This window comes from Sminthopsis crassicaudata, chromosome 2, assembly GCF_048593235.1.
Source record: "Sminthopsis crassicaudata isolate SCR6 chromosome 2, ASM4859323v1, whole genome shotgun sequence".
Classification (NCBI taxonomy): Eukaryota; Metazoa; Chordata; class Mammalia; order Dasyuromorphia; family Dasyuridae; genus Sminthopsis; species Sminthopsis crassicaudata.
In genome coordinates this window covers 499,136,171-499,159,388 of record NC_133618.1, presented here as the reverse complement: position 1 = coordinate 499,159,388, position 23,218 = coordinate 499,136,171, and the positions used below count along the sequence as shown (strand labels likewise).

Here is a 23,218-nt window from a genome sequence, read left to right as displayed (position 1 = left end):
TAGAGGAATTTGATTGGTAGTTCTAATTTCCTGCCTTGGGGCATGGCTCCAGGCAGCCCTAGAAAAGCTGGCGTAAATCTCAGCTATGCAAAGATTCTTGCACTTAGGTCCTTTCGACTGGAGGGTTACAAAGTTACAAGGCTAGATGATTAAAAAGCTTAATAAGCATCTGTTGATGGGTATGTAGATAGCCAGGTGGCTTTAGTAACTGCAGAGCAAAAGGATACCCACAAATGTAATTAATAATCAAGGTCTATTATTTCCAACTCCAGCTTTCACAAGCCTCTACACTTTACCCGTTTACTAAAAGTAACCCCAATGGAAAGGAGCCAAGCTGAGTATAACTAAAATCGTACTTTGATCACTGCTCTTCTATTAAAACATTGATCCACTAGTTGTGAATCCTAAAAATAGGTAATACATTTTGAAGCTGTTACCTTTAGGCAGACAAGGTCCCTTTTAAAATTCCCAAAAGATCATTAAAAAGGAAAAAGAATCCACGTGTACAAAAGTATTGACAGCAGCTCTTTTTTTGTGATGGCAGAGAATTGTAAATTGTGGTATACCCATTGGAGAATGGCTGAACAAATTATGGTGTACGGATTTAATGTAACACTGTTATTCTATAACAAATGATGAGGTGGATTTCAGAAAAAAACTTAAATGAACTGATATTGAGTGAGCAGAACCAGGAGAACATTGTACACAGTAACAGCAACATTGTGTGATGATCAACTATAATAAACTGAGCTTTTCTCAACATTACAGTGATCCAAAACAATTCCAAGAGACTCCTGATGGAAAATGCTGACAACTAGAGAATGGAATTTGGAGTCTGAATGCAAAACGAAGCATACTAGTTTTGGGTTTTTTTTTTTTTCTTTCTCATAATTCTTCCCTTTTGTCCTGGGTCTGCTTTCATAAAATGTGGAAATGTTTAACATGATTATACAAGTATAGCCTATTATCAGATTGCTTGCTGTCTTGGGGAAGGGAAAAGGGAAGGCAAAATCTGGAGCTCAAAATCTTACAAAGATGAATGTTGAAAACTATCTTTACATATAACTGGGAGGGGGAGGAGAAATACTGTTAAGTGAAAAAAAAAAGTCCCTTCTCTTAAAAACCTGAGAATTTGCAAATTCTGTTTATTCTGAGGTAAAAATTAGTCATTAGCCCTGCTTGATTTCAGTCATTTTGTTTTAAATATGGGCTCTCAGTAGAGAGAACCAACAGTTATGTTAGGCCAGAATTAGCACCAGTGAATATACTAGTTCTGAAGGCCTTGCTTCTCCTCTTTGGACCTTGGGGAAAAAAGGGGGTAGGGGAATGGGTGAACTAGATAATTCGAAGTTTGAGGCATCTCTTAATATTATAAAGAATTTTGATAATCCAAGTCTTTTTCACAATAGTTCTCTGACCTAATCACAAGATCTCCCATTACAGAACTGTTTTAGTACAATTCAATCACACCCAATGGGTCTGTTTCAAAGCAAAGACACATGATTTATTAAGACAAGTTGTCATGAACAGCACTGATTAACAAGCAAAAATTTAAAAGAAAAGATATTCTGAGCAATCCAAAGAAAAGTGTACTGGATATTATAAACACACACACACACACACACACACACACACACATACACACTCACATACATACACACCCCTCAAAAATTGGAAAAAGTTTTGTGTGGGCTGGGGCCTTAGGTCCAGTTCTTGAGGAATTTCTCCAATAGAAAGGCTTGCCTCTAGCCATCCAATGCTATAGGTACCAGCTTGACCATTTTCATGAGTCTACAATTTGAATCTGAAGGCTTAATCAAAGGGAAGGAAAACCAGATGTGCAAAAAATAAGACCAATGATGGTTTGGATACTTCCCAATTTAAACCTCTGTCAGCCTGTCTCATTGCTAACACAACATCATCTCTAATATCCCCAGTCTTCCTTTTATGGGCAAGAAAGCATGAGGGCAGTAGAGTGGTGGTAGGCTTCTATTTGTTAGAGGACTATACATACACACACATATATAGAGCGCACAGCATAGCCCTGGAGAAGGCAAGAAGGAAATTTGTCCGAGCATATCTGGGCAGTCTTGGCTGGACGCCTGAGCCAAAGTTCTCAGGCCATAAAAATATTGAGGTACAATCCTGATATTGTAAGGTAAAACAGAATATTTTTCCAGTCTAGGGTCCTTGGAAAAGGAAAAAGAAAACCCAGAGAAGGGACCACCTACTCTAATACTCCATGAGAAAAGCTGGTGGACAATCTTAAGAGGGTCAGACTTGGAAAACATAACTCAGTTTCCTTCCTCCTTTCTTCAAAGTTTTATAGAGGGTCATCCAGGAGGAAAATTAGTGAGAGAATAATTAAGTTTCTTCTAACCCAGTAAATGGGAAGAAATCTCTAATTGCTAACTCCAAAGTACTTCAAGTGCATGCCTTATTCCTTGAAATTCTCTAGGACGGCAGACAGAAGGTGACAATGGGGTGGGAACTGGAGAATATTCTCTACAAGCTGTTATATGTTCAAATTGCCTTCTTACTGCCTTAAGAGTAACAGAGACTCCAGAGCTCCAATCAGAATTAAAAGGAATGATCTAGGACACTACCTGGACAAGTACCTTGAGGTAGGAAGTCCAAAAGGAAGGAAATCATCTATATATTTTTTTCCTCTCCTTTCAGAACCAAGACTACAAAAGAGGCAGAGACTGTCAGAAACTGTGATTGGAATGCTACAAAAATAAAACAAGGGAAGTGCTAGGATCTTCTGGGAACTGACAAGTCATAAGGGTCATACATTCAATTCCATCACCAAACCTACTCATTTGCAATAAATAATGGAATTTTAGTAAAGTCTCCCAGATACCAATAGAGCTAGAAGGGCAAAAGCAGAAGAAAGAAGCTTATGGAGAAGACCATAGTAGAAACAGATTGAGGACCCTGGACCAACAATGGGGAACAGCAAAAGTAATTGTCTTCTTATCAGGAATATGGCAGAATTCAAGCTTGAGAAACACCTGTGGAGGCACACAATGGGGAGAAGGTCTGGAGAGTCAGACCCAAGACCCTGGTCCTGCTGGATGGCATGTGATAGAGGAAAGGGGAAAAAAAAAACAACAAAATTTAGTACCTTTCCCATAATAATACCTTTTTCTTTCTATTGTCTCCTAACATCATACATACAAACTCTAAAGAGAAATAACATGCTTTTAGACAAAGTAAGTCACACATTCACCCACTGCGAGGGGAGAAGTGGCTTCCAAAGGGGCCAAGCTAGAGCCAGCTGACCAGCAAAGCCTTCTAAGAATGTCCTGCTTTGGTGTCTATGCCAATAGAGTTGGCTTGTTCCCTAAGTAAACAGATTTCTCTGTACTAGCACCTTCAGCTCCTCAGTCCTTAGCATTAGCATCAGGAAATCACTTTGGAGATAAACTCCAGTGTAAATACAGTAAGTGCCTATGAGCAGTTGATTGAAGTCAGCAACTGATCCCAATGGGAACATTCTACTGATTCCAGTTTCCTCATTATCTGACTCCCAATATTTCCAATAATATAAGCTAGTAATTCTAATCCATTTTCCTATTAAGAACTTTTTATTTCCAGTTAAAACCCTGGATTTAAACTGAAGAAATGAGATACACTGCTTTCCATGGTCCACCAGCCCTTTCCAGACAAGTGGTACCATTTTAGGATCCTAACAACAAGAACTACTAACAGAAGAGAAGCAACAAAGGTTTTCTACTTGGAATCAGGCTCAAAACATCCATAGGACAAAACTTAACTATCTTGATCTCAAAGACAGAGATCTTTAATTGGGCAGTGAGGAATCCTAGGCCTGCCAAATTTAGAAAACACTTTGTACCTGCCAAAAAAGGTGGGCAGATTTGAAGGTGAGGGACTTTAGAGTAGAAGAGACTTCCAAGGTCCTAAACCTGTGTAGTCATACTGACTGCATATTGACATAGTACTGACATTGTCCTGGGCTTCTTGGAAATGGGTTTTTAGTGTCATCACATGATTCACTTTCTGGTGATACTATTCTTCTAATTCATTTAATCATATTGGTAGGGAAAATAGCTCTAAAATAAAGCAAAAGAGAAGGAAGAAAGAAACAACAAGAGCATAAAGAAGTTCCTTGTAATCAGCCTCTTGGTGATTTCTAGTGTTGCTTTCTCAGAGGAGGTGTTTTCGAAGTCCCTGCTAAGAGGAGGAATGAAGGGCCTCTGGATAGTTCTTTACTTTCCCATCCATTCCCAAGATAGAAGGTGAGGCAGCTCCAAAAGCAGGAAAAGCAATAATTATGATCCCCAGCAGCAGGACCAAGGGAAGAATAGGGAGGTAGAGACATGAACGGACCCTTGTCAACCTCCACACAGCCCAGTCACCTAATGGAATCCTCCTGAAGAAAGTAAACCTGGCTGGCTCCAATCCTGAAATAGCAGGAAAGAAATCATTGATAAGATGTGGAGTGTGTTGGGAGTAGGGAGATTGACAAGGAAATAGATAGCAGACAGATAATGAAGAGTCAAGCTAAGAAAATAAAAATTATAAAAGAATGGAGCTGCTTCAGAGGTGCTGATTGGGTGATGTGGATGAATGATACTTGGAGCAGGGTATTCAATCAGCTTGAACTGTACTACTGCTCCAATAGCTCCAGGCAAAGCTGAGCCTTCTGGTAGTCTCCAAGGGCTGATATAGACTCAGCCCTGACCATAGGGCCTTTCCTTAAGTAGTTGGAGTCCTGAGCTCTCTGCTACCGACCTACTTCGAGTCTTGGAGTTCCTTGGCTTTTTGTAAGATATGATGAACATCTGTGATGGGGTAATCCTGGAGAAGGATGAAAACAACAGAGGTTTATACATGGATGTAATCCTTACCATCAACAAAAAATTCAGGGGCTGGAGGAAACTGCTGCTAAGATAAGGAATACTAATAAAGATTTTTTATAAAATGCAGCACACAATTTAGATGAGCACCAGCTTTCTTAAGTAACTCATCCAATTGAATTTCACACTAAATGGACTCTGTTTGCACCTCCATTCAAGAGATGGCAAAGCTGATGTCCTCTGACATCAAGACTTTGTTTCCTCTATAACATAAATGAACATGACCATAGCCTCTCTTCCAACAGTCAATCTGGCACTACACTCTCTGCTCTGATTTCCAGTTTTTCTGTAGTTTCAAATGAGTACTGTTTGCTTACTATGCATATACTTATATAGGTACAGCATGTACAGTGCACCAAATAATGAACTATAGGATAAAAAAAAAAGGCCCCCTCCTTCTAAAAGGGTAAGGAAAAAGTGCCTACTCAAGACCAAAAAGTGTTTAAAAAGTTATGAGAAGAGAGAAATATCTGGCTATATTCAAAAAAATTAGAAAAAAGGATATAACCCAAGTAACTGATTAACAATGCTTGTATATGGTGCTATTTTTGGACATCTGCCAATCTATCTGGTCAAACATATTTGAGCATGTATTATCAGTCTGACAAGGTAATAAGAGAATTGTAGTTGGAGGCAGAAAGTTTGCTTCAGACACATCACTGGGAAGGTCACCCACCTGGAGAAGAACAGATACTTAAACTAATCACAGAACCCATAATGGAATGGGGAACTGGCCAAAATAGGGAAAACCCACTTCTACTTCTAGAACATCCTGCCTCACTTTTTTTTCCAGGACACTACACAATTCAATGAGATAATATTTGTAAAGCACTTAGCACACTATCTGGCATATAATAGGCATTTAATAAATGCTTTGTTTTGATGAAAGAAGCAGGCCTTATCATCTGCCTTGTCCCAATAATCTGCAGTTCCTGGATATCTTGGACTTGCTCATGTAACCTAAGGACTTCTGGGCTCTGTCATTCAATCCTTAGACCTTTCAGGTCTTTCTAGTCAACCAGTAGTTGAATTTTCTTATGACTATGAACTCCTTAAAAACAGGGATTCCCTTGCCTTTTGCATTTGTATTCCCAAAGCTTGACACACAGCCTGGTGATTAATGTTTTGTTCATTCAGTCTTGAGCAAGTCCCTTAACCTATCTCAACCTCAGTTTCCTTATCTGTAAATTGGTGATAATAATAGCACCTACCTCCTAGGATCATTGTGAAGATCAAGTGAAATAATACACATACAGCACTTTGCAAAATTTAAAGTGCTTACATAAATGTTAGCCATTACTGCCTTCTTGTCATCTACTCTGTCATTATTTATTTTATACTAAATTCAAAATTAAAAAAAAAATTGCCATGTACACAGCAGATCATAAGTTTTAAATCTAAAACAATAAATTTCAATTTCAATATATTATATAATAGATATATAATAATATTAGATAATGCACATTGTTTGCAAAGCTGTCCTGCTTTTTCCTTTCTTGTTCTCTGCTGTGCATTTTAATTTTACTTTTTCCGCCTCCTAACCCTTACCCCTTTAAATGATTTAACTATTCTTGAGTATATATATATATAGATAGATATAGATAGATATAGATAGATACACAGTTATCTAGACATACATATAGATACTTATACACATATAAGACCATACTATGCTTATTTTCTCATTTCTCTGGAGGTGGATAGATTTTCCTAAGTACAAGTCTTTCCACGTTTTTCTATATCAACCAGTGCCTTCCCCCTCATCTATTTTTCCTGTATATACTTTGCTTTTATCTATTTGTTTCCATGTTGTCTCCTTTTTAAATTGTAAGCTCCTTGAGGACTGGTTTTGCTTTTTTTTTTTTTTAAATAGAATTTAGCACACTACCTGAAAAGTTTGTTGTTCAGTTTTTTCAGTTATGTCTCTCCTCTTCTTGACCCCATTTGCAAAGACACTGGATTGACATTTTCTTTCCAGATCATTTTACAGATGAGGAAACTGAGACAAACATGATTAAGTGACCTGCCCAGGATCCCACTGCTAGTAAGTATCTGAGGCCAGATTTGAATTCAGGAAGATGAATGTTCCTGACCCCAGACCTGGCACTCTTATCCACTTCACCACCTAGCTGCCCCTATACCTGGCACTTTGTAGTCATTTAATAAATATTTATTGCGACTTGAGATGGAAAGTGCCATTCATATCCAGAGAGAGAACTGTGAAGAACACATAGTAGTTTCACCTTTTTGTTGTTTTTTTTTTGCTCTTTTTCCTTTCTCCTGTTTTTTATTTTTACCTTTTGAGCTGATTTTTACTGTACGGCATGATGAATATGGAAATATGTTTAGAAGAATGGCACAGGTTTAACCCATATCGGATTGCTTGCAGTCTTGGGGAGAGAAGAATGGGAAAGGGGTAGGGGAGAGAGGAAGAAAAATTTGGAACACAAGATTTTGCAAAGGTGAATGTTGAAAACTATCTTTGTATTTATTTGGGAAAATGAAATATTATAAAAAAATAAATGTTTGTTGACTGATTTTAGAAAACAATGGTCTAGGATTTAAGGGGGCCAGAATGGGGACAAATCCTAAGAAGAAATATGTGTAGTGGCAATAGATTATGAAAGCAGACAGTCTTGTTTCCAGGAGCAAAGTAGACATCACAGCAGCAAGTATGAATCCATGAACCAGAGCATTATTATTGGTAAAAGACTCCCAAAGGGGAAACATTGTATTAAGGGGCACACACCTATATGTCACTATTAATTAGCTGTGCAACCTTAGGTAAACCACATGTCATCACATTTATTTTCCTTTTATTCCTTTTGCCTTCAATCAGTAACCTATACTCCTTTGAAATCTACTCAATCAAAATCTTCCACACAATCCATATTAAATGGTACTGAGGCTAGGAACCTGAGTTTGGAGTCTAGAAGATCTACCCAAGTTGATACCCTGTTTCAGATGTATTGTGCTGTGTAATCCTGGCTAAATAATTTCACCTTTTCAACCTCAGGCTCCTCATCTGTAAAATGGGTATAATAATCTGCAAATGGGTAATCCATCTCCCAAGGTTGTTGTGAAAATCAAATGAGACGATATATGTAAAGCATTTAGAAAATCTTAAAATGCTACATAAATGCTAGCTATTATAGGGGCTGTTGCATCTCTATTTCCAGGTCAATCTATACTTCCCTTATTGGAAATTCTGACATTTCCTTTCTGACTATAACTTCTTATGATTCTACCTCTCCCTATGCTTTACTCCTCTTGATCCTCATCACTAGGTTACTTCCACCATCCACTTCCTTAAATTAATTTAATTGAATTAAATGAAAACTGGAGGAAGTATCACAACTGTTTTATCATACATTAAAAATTTATGTTAGTGTATGAGACTGTCTGCCATCTAGGGGAGGAGGTGGAGGGAAGAAAGGGAAAAGTTGGAACAGAAGTGCTTGCAAGGGTCAATGTTGAAAAATTACCCATGCATATGTTCTGTCAATAAAAAGCTATAATAAAAAAAATATATAAAATTCATATTAGCCAATAAACTAGACCCTCACTGCAGCAAGACAGACCTTTTCTTCTCTCCAGCTAACTCCTCAACTACCTACAGAAGCTACATCAAGCCTCTTTCCTTATCAAGCCCCTAATTCTTCCCTCCCTAGCAGGTGAGGACTTTGCCTCCTATTTAACTGAGCTCTCTTCTCCCATTCTTTTCATCTCAAAACTTCTTGACATTGCCAATACTCTGCTTATTGCTCTTGATCACATTCCTTCCCATCTTCTCCAACAAGTTACATTTTCTGTCATTCTGGAACTCTTTCTCTCCCTCTCAAATCTTCAACCTTTCAGTTTTCCTTCTTCTTGGTCTCTCAGCTTTATGTAACACCCTCTCCTTTAGAAGACTCCCACCTCTAAGGTTTTTTTGTTGTATTTCTTTCTCTTTCTACCCATCTGGTTTCTCCTTCTCAGTTTTCACATTTGACCCCTTCACTTTGGACGTTCCCTAAGATTCTATCTAAGTCTGGTTCTTGTCTAAACACTTTCTCAAGAACTGCATTGGCTCACATGGCTTTCACTATCTTTCTCTCCACTCACCCACCCCTTAGTTTAGGCCTTTATCACTTCTTGCCTTATTTATTGAAATACTCTCCTACTTTACTGGCTATCTCCAACCTCTGGTCCATCCTATACTACTTCCACCAACATAATTTTCCTTAAGTACTGATATGACCATGTGCCTCCTTTACTCAGTTCGAGTAGCTCCCTACTGCCTCTGGGCATAAAATATATACCCAGGTCTATCTTTCCCACCCTGTTGGACATCACTTGGTCTCATGTACTTTGAAAACTAGACAAACTAGCCTTCACTCTATTCTTGTCATATGACACTCCCTTTTCTTTCTCAATGCCTGCAGAAATATGCTTTTTCCTTACTTTCATCTCACAGAATCCCTCTTTTTTTAAAATCAAGTGAAATCTTCTGTATGAGGTCTCTGCTAATCTGTCCCTCCACAAATGCTAGTACCCTCCCTTTCCAAACTACCTAGTATTTAACCTGTTAGTAAATATTCACTTTATTATTTCCATTCCTACCCCAAGCAATTGGGATTAAGTAATTTGCTCATGATTACCCAGCTAGTAGGTATCAAGTATCTGAGACCACATTTGAACTCAGTCCCTACTGACTCCAGGGATAGTACTCTATCCATTGTACCAGAGAGCTGACCGAATTTATTATTATGTTGTATGTATTTACATGTGTACCAATTGTCTCTCCCACACAAATGTAAGCTCTTTGTGAAAAGGGAATGTTTCATTCTTAGTACTTGGTAACTTAATTCCTAGCACAGATTTAATACATATTTGTTAATTGTTAAAACATATTTGTTGATTAACCGACTCTTCCTCCCCTGTTTACCTATGGTAGCTCTCACAGAAACTGTTCTTATTAATCTTCAAAGGGCAAAAGTTCTCTGGGGCACCCCAGTCTCCCTATCCATAGTCTCCCCGACAGGTCTCCTTAGAAGGAACAGTTCAACAACAGCTGTGGGCCCTATCACATTCTTCCCAGCCTGAATTTCCCCAGATCCTTACCTGAAGCAGCCTCATGTTCAAAGTGAAGTCTCCTCCCAATAACTGCTCCCGGATCAATCTAAAGAAAACAAGTTCCAACACAACTTGAACCTTCACATTTCAAAAAAAGAATACATGGACTATAGATACTTATCACTAAGAGCCAAGACTCTGAGAAAGGATCCTGCTTGACCAATAATTTTTTTCCTTCCACCATCAATGAGGAGTTTTATGGAATGCTTTCCCCAAACAATACCAATGTCAAATCAGTGCAGTGGTTTCTCTATCCAAAAAAAATCCATTCAGGCTAAATAAGAGAATTCTTTCTTTCTTGTTCTGGCATTCCTCCCAGTTCCCATCCCATGGCATCCCAGAGATTGCCCAGCTAAGGGAGGGCATTCCTGATTCACAGGAGACTCACACCAACATGGCGCAACAGACAAGGAGGAGGAAGTCAAATCGGTTATCATCAGCGAAGAGGGTATCCCAGATGCGGATGACATCAGGAAGCAGGAACTCCTGGGACAGCAGCAGAGTCAGCCATCGAAAAGCAAAGAACTGTGGCTTGATGTTTTGCTCTTGCTGTAGGTTAGGTGAAGGCAATTTGGGATTAGGACAGCAATCACTGGGTAAATAGTACTTCCAATATCCTTTTCCAATCAAGGGTTTATTTAAGCCAATTCTCAACTAAGCATCCATTTGCATGTCATATTTTAAATTAACATTTCTCTGAACATTTCTCTTACCAGAACTGCTGTTGGAAAGGAACAAAAAAATCAAGCAGTCAACAAATATTTATTAAGTATGTAGTATGTACCACACATGATACTAAACACTGACAACACAAAGAAAGACAAAAAAACCCCAGTCCTCAAGGAGCTCATACTGTACTGGAGAAGACAGCAAGCAAAAAATTATATAAATACAAGATATGTGCAGGGTAGATAGAGAAAGTAATTCCATGGGAAAGGGAGAGGTAAGGAGAAAGAGAAGGAAGAAGAAAAGGAAGAGAGACAGAGGGATGGAAAAGTCTCTTAAAGGTGGGATTTGAGTTCAATATAAAGGAAGCTAGTGTATAGCAATAAGACAAAAAGAGCATTTCAGGCCTGGTGGCATGCAATGAAAAAGCCAAGATTTGTGCAATTAAGTGTTATGTGTAAAAAATAGCAAGAAAGCCAATGTCATTATATATTCTATATATATTAGAAGAAGAAGATATAATATATATATATACATATGTATTATAGGAGAAGAATGAAGTGTAAGAAGACTAGTAGGAAGAGAAGGTAGAAGAATAAAAGTAGGAAAGAGCCATTTTGTGATGGGTTGAAAATAGTAGAGGATATCATATTTATTCCTGGAGGCAACTGGGAACCACTAGAGTTTATTGAGTAGAAAGTAAAATAGTCATACTTGTACTTCAGGAGACTCACTTTGGCAGTTAAAAGGATAAATTCCAATTAAGACTTGATTTAGGAAAAAACAACAACAACCAGAAGCCCTAAAATTCCAAGCTCTCTCTCAATCATCAGCTAACAAGTACTGATAATAGCAGGAACAGGATCAAATAGCCTGAAGGCCTTCCTCACCAGCTTCAAGTAGAGCTCCACATCCTTTTCCTTCAAGGTGGAGTACACCTTTTCCATCTTGTAGGTGATGCCACACTGGGAGTCATCCAGGCTCTTGATGAAGTTGTCCCGGATCTCAGACATCAGGTTGGTGAAGCAGAAAAATGTGTCTGCCTCAGCGTGTTCTGGAAGAGACCCGAGGGGCTGGGGCTGGGGGCTTCAACCGGCACAGAGAAAGAGCAAGGAAGCAGTTATACTTCTTCCCCACCAAATTCCTCCAGTCGGTCTGGGGCACCCACTACAATTCTTTCCTCTTCCTCTGCTCTGCCAAGACAAACCTTACCCATTCTGTGGGGCCTCTCTTAAATCCTTCCTCTGTGAAACCTTTCTTGACCATCCCAGACTACAGGGACCCTATACTCTACATGCCTAACCATGTCCTATAATGTTCAAAGGAAATGATTGTGTACCATCTAACATTTTTAACTGTGTGGTTTTTCCTGGTGTGTTTTTAAGACTATTATTCTTATTTAAATTTTTCACATGTAGGTTTTCTCTCCCTTAAATTAATCTCCTTGAAGGTAAGGGCTTTTGTCTTTGTCTTTGTCTCTCTCTGTCTCTGTGTGTGTGTATATATATATATATATATATATATATATATATATACATCCCTTACTTTATCTAATGTCAAACATCCAAAACACAGTAATAATACTAGCACCTTACATTAGTATAACAACTTTTGAGATTTTCAAAGCAATTTTACAAAAATGAAGTTCTTTATACTACTCTTAGGGACTAATTGGCACTATATCTATTTGTTGAGTAAGCTACAACTGGGATTATGCCTTATTTATACTTCTATCAACCGGAGAAGATGTCTCATAAATATTTGCTAAATGTATATACTTCCCTTGATCTTCACAATACTTCAATAGAATCAACAATGATTGGGCAGATGCTATATAAAGCAATACCAACAGGCAAAATGGGCAGGGACTACTAATAGTGCAAGAAAATGAGACCAGGGCTCTTGCCCCAGTTTATCCATCAATAATGAGCCACAGAACTGAGGAAAGATAATTTCATCTCACTGATCTTTAGGCCCTGATCAGCATAATAATGAACCCATTGGTCTGGGATCCCTTCCAACAATGACCTCCTGATTCCTATGTGACAGAAGAAGAAATTGAGAAAGACAAAGATATTGGTACTGGCAAAGCAGGATTAGAATCCAAGTCCTCCTGATTCCTAGGTTTAAAGCTCTATCTACTACACAATAATGACTCCCCATCATGTTTCTTGATTTTTCATTTGATTTCCCCATTCTTCTGAAAGGAAATGGAAATTGGATAAGCGGAGGTCCTATAGACAAAAGTAGAAACCTGATTGTGATGAGTCAGCATTGAGTCTCTCACCTTTCCATTCACTATTGGGATCAGTGGCAAAAGTGTAGTAGAGAGGGCCCACAATTTCATTCATGCCCTGGACGTACGCAATGCCCGGGTTCAGCTTGGCATAGATGAACAGAATTCGCTCCACCACTTCCCAGTGAGCTTCACAGCCATTGGGCAATACTTCATACTCACTTAGTGAATTTGGGGCTGGGCTCTTATGAGGTGAGCTCATCTGTAGAGGAAAACACTCCATATTAAAGAAGACCTTTTAGAACCCCAAGTCCTATACTCCTACCAAAGGAAGGACTACTATGTATGCTGGAGGAATGCATAGTTTAGGGCAGAAATGTCAAACAGAGAGCGCGTGGGTCACATAAAGCTGGAGACAACACTGCCCCAGATAGGTCAAACCAAATTAAAATGTAATTGGGAAATATTTGACAAGATTTAAAAAAAAATACAATAAAGCAGATATAAAATTACATTTTAGAACTAAACTAATATGCCCCTGCAAAAATCCTCTATATAGTTTGACACCATTGCAAAAACAATGCATTGCATCAAGGGAAGCCAAGAAAATTTTACTGCAGAAGGCTAAGAGAAAAGGAATGTCCTTATCAAATATTCCATTAGTTTCTTCATTAATACTATATCTTGTAAAACTGAAAGGCCTTGATGGAATAGAAACTGCGTTGACACGCATTGGCAAGAAGAGATACCCCTCAAATAACTATCAAGAGATCTCTGAATGCAAAACCAATGATCTTTCTACCACCAGAAACCAGTAGTATTAAATTTACAGGGTTATTTCCTTCAGTGACATACTTTTCTGGGTCAAATAATATTTTGCTAGACATTTATGGCACCCTTATGTTAGAGATCAACTAGAACTTTCTAAGATTTGGCATAAGCCCATTAAAAATGTCTAAATGTTTCTTTTTCTTACCAAATATATGATTATCTGGGTCTGTATGTACCAATGACAAAAATATACACACACACACTAATTGCTGCTCTTTTAGACACATGGTTGTCAGAAAAGTATGGCTGACGATTTGATTTTTTAAGTTAAAAAAAAAAAAATTCAACTGCAGAAATTAAAGACTAACAGTGATGCTTATAAAGAAAATATTTTCAGTCATAAAAGGAAGCATATCAAAAATGACATGAATAAATCTGCTATAGAAGGCAGAAGTTCTATTATTAAAAATATATATATATATATATATATAAGTCTAGCAAACCAAACTTAAGAATTCAATAATTTACCTATTTCATGAAGCTTGCCTCAGACTACAAAAAATGTTTGAATATGCTGGAGTATCATACGAACAGCTGTATACACAGCTGTTACTTAGTCCCCTGAAATGCTCACTTGTTTGGTAATAGAAGCAGTTTCTTAAAAAACATACTGTAATCTACCCATAATCACAGTTGATTATATGTTTTTAGCCAGTCTTTTTTTTCCTAAAGCTTCTGGATGAAATATGTGTAAATATGTGTGCCTGAAAAAAGGTAACCAAAATGTAATAAAACTCTTTCAGTTTACTATATTAAAAGCAGTAAGTATTGTTGTCTTGTTAGGCAACAATGTTTATCCTCCATAAGTGACTGTGTTTTATAATTGCCTTAACAAAAGTAGTTTTGTTTACAAGGGAAAAAATTAAAAACAACTTTAGTATTAAAAAAAAATAAATATATTGTAAACTTACTTTGTGAACAGCCCTCATTAATAGTTGACAGTTCTCTAGGGGAGGGGAAAAGTTGGAACAGAAGGTTTTGCAAGGGTCAATGTTGAAAAATTACTCATGCATATGTTTTGTAAATAAAAGCTATAATAATAATAATAATAATAATAAATAGTTATGACAGCTCTAAAGAACCACTTAAAAACAATAACTAAGAGCAAGAGCAGATTATCCCAAATAGTTTGGAACTGTCCCAAGGGTAGCAAGAAGAGAGAGGATGTCAGAGAAAACAATGATTTTATGAAGGTTCCCATCCCTCCCAACCTGGCTCTCACATTGGTGACTCCACTCCGATTTTTTGCCACTGTCTGTGATTTCAATGTAGTTTGTTCCACCCGCTTGCGGAGAGTTTCAAATTCATTCTGAGGGTCTAGGATAAGGAGGCAGGGGTAATCTGTAGGTCTCTGGAAAAAGGATATGTCTGGGCATAGCCTCCTAAAGCAGGGGAGAAGAAGAGAGGAACATCAATAAATCTTTGCCAAATGAATGGAATTGAGACAGTGAAAAGGATTTGAATCCAACCCAGGGGTGCCAAGTCCTAACACCACAGGCAATCAGCCTCCAGGATCCCTCTTCTCCAGCACTATCACTAATATAGTTTAGCTTTCAACTTCCTGATTATAACCCCACAAACTGCTATTCAGGCCTCCTTACCACAGGCCTTTTGAGGAAGAGGAGAAAGAAACAGGGGTGTGCCAAACAACCACACACAACTCCAAAGTGGCTTGAGTGTCTCAGCTTGGTATTCTCCCACTTCCCCAGCCTGGCTGGCTCCACACTCACCGGACATCTTTGTCTATCTGCAATAGCACTTCATTGTCCTTGAAGTAGGTGTTCCATCGACTATCAGGGTTCGGATTGAGTGGCTGAGGAGAAAAAAAGGTAGGATCAACAATCTCTTCTAGGAACGTAAAGGGATCCTGACACCCAGACAAGGCAGGCAAAGACAATAATTACAACTGAACTTGTCATCTATAATCCTGAATCTGGTCAGCCTTGGAAAATCCAAAATCTTCTTAGCTACAGAGATGGACTGTATTATGACCCTTGACAAGAAGACAGGAAATTAATTCAAACTCCTTAGTCTAGCATTCAAGGCCTTCCACAATTTAGCCAAAATCTACCTATCCACTCCCTCCTCTGCTATTTGAACCTTTAGTTTCAGCCATGCTTTTCTCACGGTCTTCTAAACATACTATGGGCATTCCTACTTGGGATGCTTTCTTTTCTCTGATTAATTTCTTCAAGAACCAGCTCAAAGAGCATGTTTCTCTAAAGTTTTTTATTCCATGGTGAGCCCTTCTTCCTTTGAACTTCCTTAGTATAGAGCTTAAAGCGACTTCACTAGCAATGTAAGGAAGGGATTCTCTTCTCTTGTTTGCTTCAGCTAGTCTGTAAACTATGGCTTATATGTCTTTTGCATCCCTAAAGCAATTAGCAATTTCTGGCATACAGAGATGCTCAGTGAACATGTATTTGCTTGAAGCCTCACCTAATCTGAAAAAGTAGGTTATATTACTTTCCAGCTCTTTTGTTCTCTAAATTTGAGCAAAAGTCAAGAGAGAAGTCTCCTGATTTAGCAAGGTCCTGGAAAAACAATGGGACAATGACTGCCTTCAGAAGTCATTCAGTTAAAGGTAATGTTTGACCATAATAGAATAGAAATGAGGAGACAAGCAGAGGCTGGGAATGAAGCAAAACAACATTCATCTTCCTTTTCTAAGGCCTGGAAGAGACAGGAAGGAGGAAGTAAGGGAAATAAAGAACATAAGGGATTCTTGAAACCAAGGAGGAATCTACCTTGATTGTAAACATCTGCCACCCTAAATGTTTCAATTTCTTAAATTACATCAGCAGTTGGCCCTTGGTACTCACATGATCTTCAAAGGTGACATCCTCTCTAGAGACACCTAGGTTAGCTTTGGCTATGCCAGGCTGAATGATCATTTCTCTTAGGAACTGGGAATACAGCTCCCTGTTAAAAGGAGAAGGAGATAAGTGAGCAGCACAGACAAGGCTGGCTCCCTCTTTACACACACACACACACACACACACACACACACACACACACACACACACACACACACACACCTTGCCCAGAGCTCTTATTCAATTCAGCATAAAGAGAATGTGTTTGGCTTTCTTCAGCTGAGACTAACTTATTTCTCCTGGGGGAAAAACTGTAACTGCATTGAGAATAAATCATCCCTTTTGGAGACTCACCTCTGCTTGGCCAGGATGGAGGTCCATAAGGCTCTCTCCAAAGGGAGGTAGTTCAAAAGAATCTGCACAAAGGGAAAAGATTGAGGTTCTGGTAGTCTGCCCTGACAGCAACCCTGGGGAAGAAATGCTGGGAGATTTCTGATAGGAACAAGATCAGAGATTGTATCCTTAGGAACATGGGGATAAGGTTGCTCTTTTACTCAGTTGCTTCCCTCCTGCCATCATCCAAAGTCATTCCTTGTCCTTGCTCTTCTCCCACTATGACACCTAAAATATAACATGAGCCCTTGTTTAAAAGATCCTCTGTTGGGCTACAGGAAAGCTTGGAGACAGAAAGTCTGGCTTTTCCTCCTAGCTTGGGTCAGAGCCATTAGGTAAATCCATAATTTTTCAACCATAATTTTTTCAACCCCATGCACATCACCTTCCCACATCCCAATGATGAGGGCTTTCAAGACTCAAAGTCACTTGAAACTTCTCAGATTGAAGAGAATTAAATTTGGAGTGAAGTTATTTTTTGATTGTCTGAAAGGGATCACCTGGTCTAAAAAGGATCAAGGAAATATTTACTCTGTGACCTTTTATGAACAAGTTTAATACAAGAAAGCAGAGAACAGGCCCCCAAAGGGCTCCTGGTGAGAGTATCAAAGAGGAATAGAAAACCAATATCCACCAGCAAAAGCTTCCCAGCCAGTAGTAGAGAGCTAGAGAAGGGCTACCCCATGCAGAAGCTCATGTACTCACAGGGGGAGCTAAAGCCAAGCCCCCAGGAACACCCACCTTCCAGCAAAGGCAGCGCAGTCCACCCTCACAGGGGATCCCTGTGAAACACATCAGGCAAAGTCACTCACTTGGGACAGGGCCTTGAGGGCACTGACTGCACACAAGGAATTAGGTTTAAACTCATGGTGGTGGCAGTGATGTCATGAGACATAATGCCAAAGGTTTAACTTATCTTTTAGAGATCTCTAAGACAAGATCCTGATTGCACACCAGAAGCAACTAGGGTTTCTGCTGAAGGCATTTCCCTATACCTAGCATCACTAGGCAGTGACCTCATTTATTCCAGTGGTAAAGATTAAAGATATTCTTGGTTCAGTATCACAAACAGATCAATAAACTTTCTGAAGCTTTGATTTTTTTTCCTCTAAGGATAGGTCCTGAATTCCAATGGAAAATGTCTATCTGTGGACTCCTAGAAGATCTTTTCCCAACAAGATGTTTTATACATTTCAAATGACTATATATCTCAAATGATAACATATCTTCTGACTTTGCATAAAATTTATCCAAAACATCAGAGGCTATAGCTCAATCAAGAAACTCTCTCTAAAATACCTGGAGATTCAATGCCTACATGTTTTAGCTTAACATTGTAGACAGAAAGACAAACCTCTATCTTGATCCTGAAGGATTTTCATTTTACAGACTATGTAAGGAAATTCAAACTATAAATTAATTCCCCAACATCTCAATTTAATTTGAGGGAAGAAAATAGCCCTTATTCTGCAAATATTAAAAAAGTAAGAGAGAGGCAGCATAGCTTAAAGCAGAGGTACAAATACATGCAGCCTGCAAAACTCCAGTGTATAGTATAAACCAGATTAAAATGAAATTGAGAAATATTTAACAAAATTAATAAAAACACAAAAAATTGCATTAATATGCATCCACAGGGATCTTTACATATAATCTTATGGCCCTATGTGACACCACTGGCTTAGAAAACACAGCGATGGACTTGGAGAAGATCTGGGCTACCTCAGAGAGTTATTAGTTTTATTGCAACTCACTTTAACTCACTGGGATTTGGATAACTCATTTGGTAAATGGGAATACTAAAAATAGCACCTATCTCACAGCACAGCTGTGTGGATCAAAAGAGATGGCATCTGTAAATCAATACATAAACCTTAAAGTACTATGTAAATGAGCCATCTTATTATTATTAAGAAAGGAAGCAAATATGTATTAAGCATCTCCTATGTGCTAAGTAAAATATTAAGTCATTTGATCTCCACAATTACCTTGGGAAGCATATGGTACTATGATCCCCATTTCCCAGACGAAGAAAATAAAGCAAACAGAAGTTAGATGACTTGCTCAGGACCACACAATCAATAAGTGTCTCAAGATGTTTGAAGATAAATTTTAACTAACTCAAGGCCCATAGTTTCTTCACCACCTAATTGTCCATTTTTATTTAAAACAAACAAAACATATTTTGGGGACTTGAGACATGATAAAGAAGAACCATTTATGTCACAAATGATATTTTTTAAAAGCCAGCCAAAGAACAGCTATCTTTTTTCTGAGTGTGCACAGTGCCAGTTAAAACCAAGTTAAACATTGATGCAATCAGTGCTTCTTAGAATTTCAACATTAACCAGAGTCTTATTAAGTTTTGTTCACAGAGTCGATCTTATGATTCTAAGGTATGAGGGAAAAACAGAAGTGATTCTAGGACTAACCAGATTAAGATATTTAAGAAGAATAAAATTAGGGTAGGCTTCTTTAAACCCCAAAAGTTCCCCAGAACATCAAGATTCCTAGGTGGGACAACTCCCAGCTGAAAATGCAGTGATAGCTTCAGCAACTTTAAAGATAAAAAGACCTGGGAGGGAACTTAAATTCTGCTGACAATGGCAATTACACTTATCATACCCTGGTTCATCACAGTCTCTACCTACTCAGTAGTAAGGACAGTAGCAAATAGCCCTGAGGACTATTTCTAGAACTACCTTAGATGTTACATGGGAATTAGATCCCTGTACCTGCCTCTATTCCTAAGGAATTCCCCAAAACATAAAATTGCCTTACCACTGAAACTGAGTTCCCGAAGCTTCCCCAGAGCAATTTTGGGTTCCCTCAGGACATCCTGGAAATCTGCAATTCTAAAAGAAAGGAATATCCCATTCAAAAGATCCATAAGTACCTTCAGCTCTTTAAGGTAAGTACTTGGATTTTTGATTTTTTTTCACTGCAACATACCTCAATCATCTGCTCCAGAGTTGTTTTCTCAAGGAAATTTTTGGAAGCTACTTATTAAATATGCTAACAACTTAAAAAAAAAACCAAAACCCTTACTTGCCATTAAATTAACCCAAAAATAAAAGAATCTCAGAGTTAAGGACTTCCTAGATCATCTAGTCCAAATCTCTCATTATACATAGGAGACTAATATCCATAAAGGGGAAATGATCTTGCCCAAAATCATATACTAAATTGGTTTAGGAGAAAGCTGCTGCTGCTTTTTTTTTTTTTTTTTTTTTTTTTTTTTGCTGAAGCAATTGGGGTTAAGTGACTTGCCCAGGCAAGAAAGCTTCTTAAACTGGAGGTTGCAACCTCATACGAACTCATGTAACTCAATGTGAGGGTCTAGAAAAATTTGGCAATGATAAAAGTTATTAAATATTTCTTTCTCAAGATTAAATTCTTTAGGTAAAAATAAACAAGCCCAACCATCTCATTAGTATGCAAATTTGCTTTTTGTCTTTAATAAATAGTAAAATCAATCAGATCCAAATTATTTTAAAATAAGTTTCTTTATCATTTATTATGAGCAAATGTTTGATTTGTATACTTGTTTTATATACTCACATAACATGGATCATTTAAAACTTTCTTGGGTGAAAAGGTGGAAAAAGTTTATTGAAAAAATCTCGAGTTAGAAGAGTCCAGGACTTGAGCATCCTGATTTCCAGGCCTGTGTTCTTTCCACTCCATTATGATGCTTCCCCTAAAAACATGTCTACTTGTGCCCAAAACCTTTTTGAATTATGCTAACTTTTTCGCTCAAATTTATGTTTGCAATCTAGCTGTGCCATAAGATGGGAAAACCCAAAGATAAATCTGAAGCATTAAGCATTACTGGGGAAACAAGGCATGGCTTCTTTCTTACATGACTTAGGACCCTGACTGACAAGTCAGAGCCTCTGACCTGACCGGGGCTTCCCTGGAATTCGGAGATTTCCCCTCAAAGCTGCGACTCTAATGGAAGGTGGCTTCCCCCCAAGAGAGGACTCTAGAAAAACTCGGATCTCCTTCTGCCTCTCCCTCTCTCATGACAGAAGAGGCTGCTAAACAGAACGCAGGGGACTGCCAGAGAGCAGGGCTTGGAGAACTAGAGAAGGAGAGGAAAGTGGTGCAGGGCACGAACTCCTCAGAAAAGCGATCCCTGGGAAAGGCAATGAAAAGTAAAGACCCAACAGAGGGAGCTGCAGGGACAAAGGCGAAGGGGGAAAGCTGTAGCTAGCAGTGAGGATTCCTTACAAGAGGGATGGGAGGGGGTGAATCAGGGAAGGGGAATGGCAGGGACGCGCAAGTTAGACGGGGAGAAAGAGAAAGGAGCTGCGATGGAAGGCGTGGAGGACAAGAGAAGGGACAGACGGATGAAGAAGGGGGAGATAAGAGAGAAGGGAAGGAGAAAAAGGGAGGCAAGAGTAGTGGCCGGGGCAGAGGACTGGAATGGGGGAAGGGGACGGAACAGAGCGGGGAACCACACTGGGACCTGGTGGGAGAAGAGCAAGGATGAGGGAGCAGGGCAGACTGCGGGGCAGACCGAGGCTTGGCGGAAGGGGTCCCCGCGAGCCCCCTGATTCCAGCCAAGCATAGGAGATGGGGTGTTATGGGATGAAGGAAGGGGCGTCAACTAGCCCGGCCCCCGTTCCGTCTCCGCTCCGACCTGCCCCAGCTCCTCGGGCCCTAGCACGGCTTACCGGTTCTGGTGCCGACTCGACATGTTGTTGACTTCCGGATTCGTTCCCCCACTCCAGCCCCCAGCGGATATCACTGAGCACAGAAAAAAAAAGCCTCCGGCCGGAAGCGCATACTCTTACGCGGCCGTTCCGACCGGCCGCCCCGCCCCCCGCCCCCTGCTGGCGGCGGGACTCCGGACATCTCAGCTCGGACTCCGCCCTCCGGCCCTTACCTTCCCAACCACTTAGCCCAAGGACGAGGCGAGCTCCCTTTTGGGTCCGCTTCCTTCTCCTACCTGGCGGGCATCCTTTATCCAGCGGCGAGGAGCGCAGCGAAGCCCTGAACCCTTGTCCCGCCCAAGCCTTCGCTTTGCTGTAGCTCCTCTAATGTTCCCCAGGGAGCACCGAGATCCCGAAGGTCCGACCTGGCTGGGACCGGAATGATCAGCTAAGGGTCCTTCTGTAGGCACCCGATTCGCGCTTGTTGAAGGAAGGAATGAAGCACGGTTATTGGATCTGGGCCAGAATCCGGGGCCAAAGGACTCCTTGCAAATCCCTGACAGAGCGAGCCTGCAGAGGCCGGGATCGCACCCTGGGGGAGGGCTCTCCTCTGCGGCTCCCGCACGGCTGGCACCGGTGTTAGAGTGGCGCGTGTGTGCAGAGGACAATGCTGGATTCGGAGTCGGAGGACTCAGGCCTGCTTCTGGTGTCTTGTTCCGAGTTCCCCTCGGGGAAAGAAAGGGGCTGGTCAGGCAAATCGCTGGGGCTCGTTCCTTCCAGCTTCAAATCTATGGGTCTGCATTCTGCCTCCACCACGTACTACCTCTCTTCCCGCTCTAAATCCAGTTCGGTTTTCCAGTACACCACGCTTCCCAATCCCACAGGTTTTCAGACTAGGAGCCGCATCGAGGGAAAGGTCTAGAGAGGGAGATGGCCTGAGGCATTCACAACCACTTTAGAGTTGCTTAGAGTAGGAAACGAAGAGCTTTGGGAGCACATTTCCCATGTTAGACAGCTAGGTGGCGCAATGGTTAGCGCTATGGGACGCAGGATCCAACTAGACGAGTTCAAATTCAGCTTAGGTACTATGTCTATTTCTTCATTTAAAAAATGGTAATTAAGCACCTACCACCCAGACTTGTTATGAGCATAAAATGAGGTCACATTTCCAAAGTGGTTTTAAGGGCCCTGTCAATTACAAAGACTATTATTTGTTTGCCCAGAAGGTGGAAGGAGGTTTGTGTGGTGGGGGCTTTGCAGCGTTCTCTCAAGTCTTTGTTCAATGCAGAGAGGCTCCAGACTGGGCTCCCCTCCTCACTTCCTGCGATTGTGGTACACAGGGAGGGAACCGTTTGATTTTAGAGAAAGGTCCGGGTCGGTAAGGATGGGGAGTGGGTCGAATATAAAAACGGCCATTTGCTGGAAGAAAGAGGCTGGGGGTTAGGGAGGCGGTAATAGGAAGACAGTGGTCAAAAGAAATGTGAAGATCACAGTTACAACCCGGGAGAGCCAGAATGAGAAGAGGCTCTGCCTCCACAGCAGAACCTTCCCTCGGCTCTCCACCGTTCCCCTCCGGACTTTGGAGCGAGGGAACCCGTTCGTGGTTGCTAAGGGGCGGCC

At 40.0% G+C, this 23,218-nt stretch overlaps 1 protein-coding gene across 3 annotated transcripts; it reads right to left on the bottom strand.

Moving 5' to 3' along the window:
• Positions 1 to 1,480: 1,480 nt before the first annotated feature.
• TBC1D13 (TBC1 domain family member 13) lies at positions 1,481 to 23,165 on the bottom strand. Of its 3 annotated transcripts, XM_074284924.1 has the most exons (13): positions 21,620 to 21,708; positions 19,722 to 19,795; positions 17,682 to 17,722; positions 16,902 to 16,963; positions 16,554 to 16,653; positions 15,462 to 15,544; positions 14,954 to 15,113; positions 12,952 to 13,162; positions 11,555 to 11,718; positions 10,387 to 10,547; positions 9,987 to 10,044; positions 4,759 to 4,824; positions 1,481 to 3,073 (listed from the first exon to the last, which is right to left on the bottom strand). In XM_074284924.1, exons 1-12 carry the CDS (start codon positions 21,640 to 21,642, stop codon positions 4,759 to 4,761), a joined length of 1,203 nt encoding a protein of 400 aa, XP_074141025.1. In that variant the 5' UTR covers positions 21,643 to 21,708; the 3' UTR covers positions 1,481 to 3,073. The 3 variants fall into 3 exon arrangements, with proteins under 3 accessions (XP_074141025.1, XP_074141026.1, XP_074141027.1); XM_074284925.1 differs by lacking the exon at positions 21,620 to 21,708 and adding an exon at positions 21,895 to 23,165 and having other exon boundaries at positions 1,481 to 4,824; XM_074284926.1 differs by lacking the exons at positions 17,682 to 17,722; positions 21,620 to 21,708 and having other exon boundaries at positions 1,481 to 4,824.
• Positions 23,166 to 23,218: the final 53 nt, after the last annotated feature.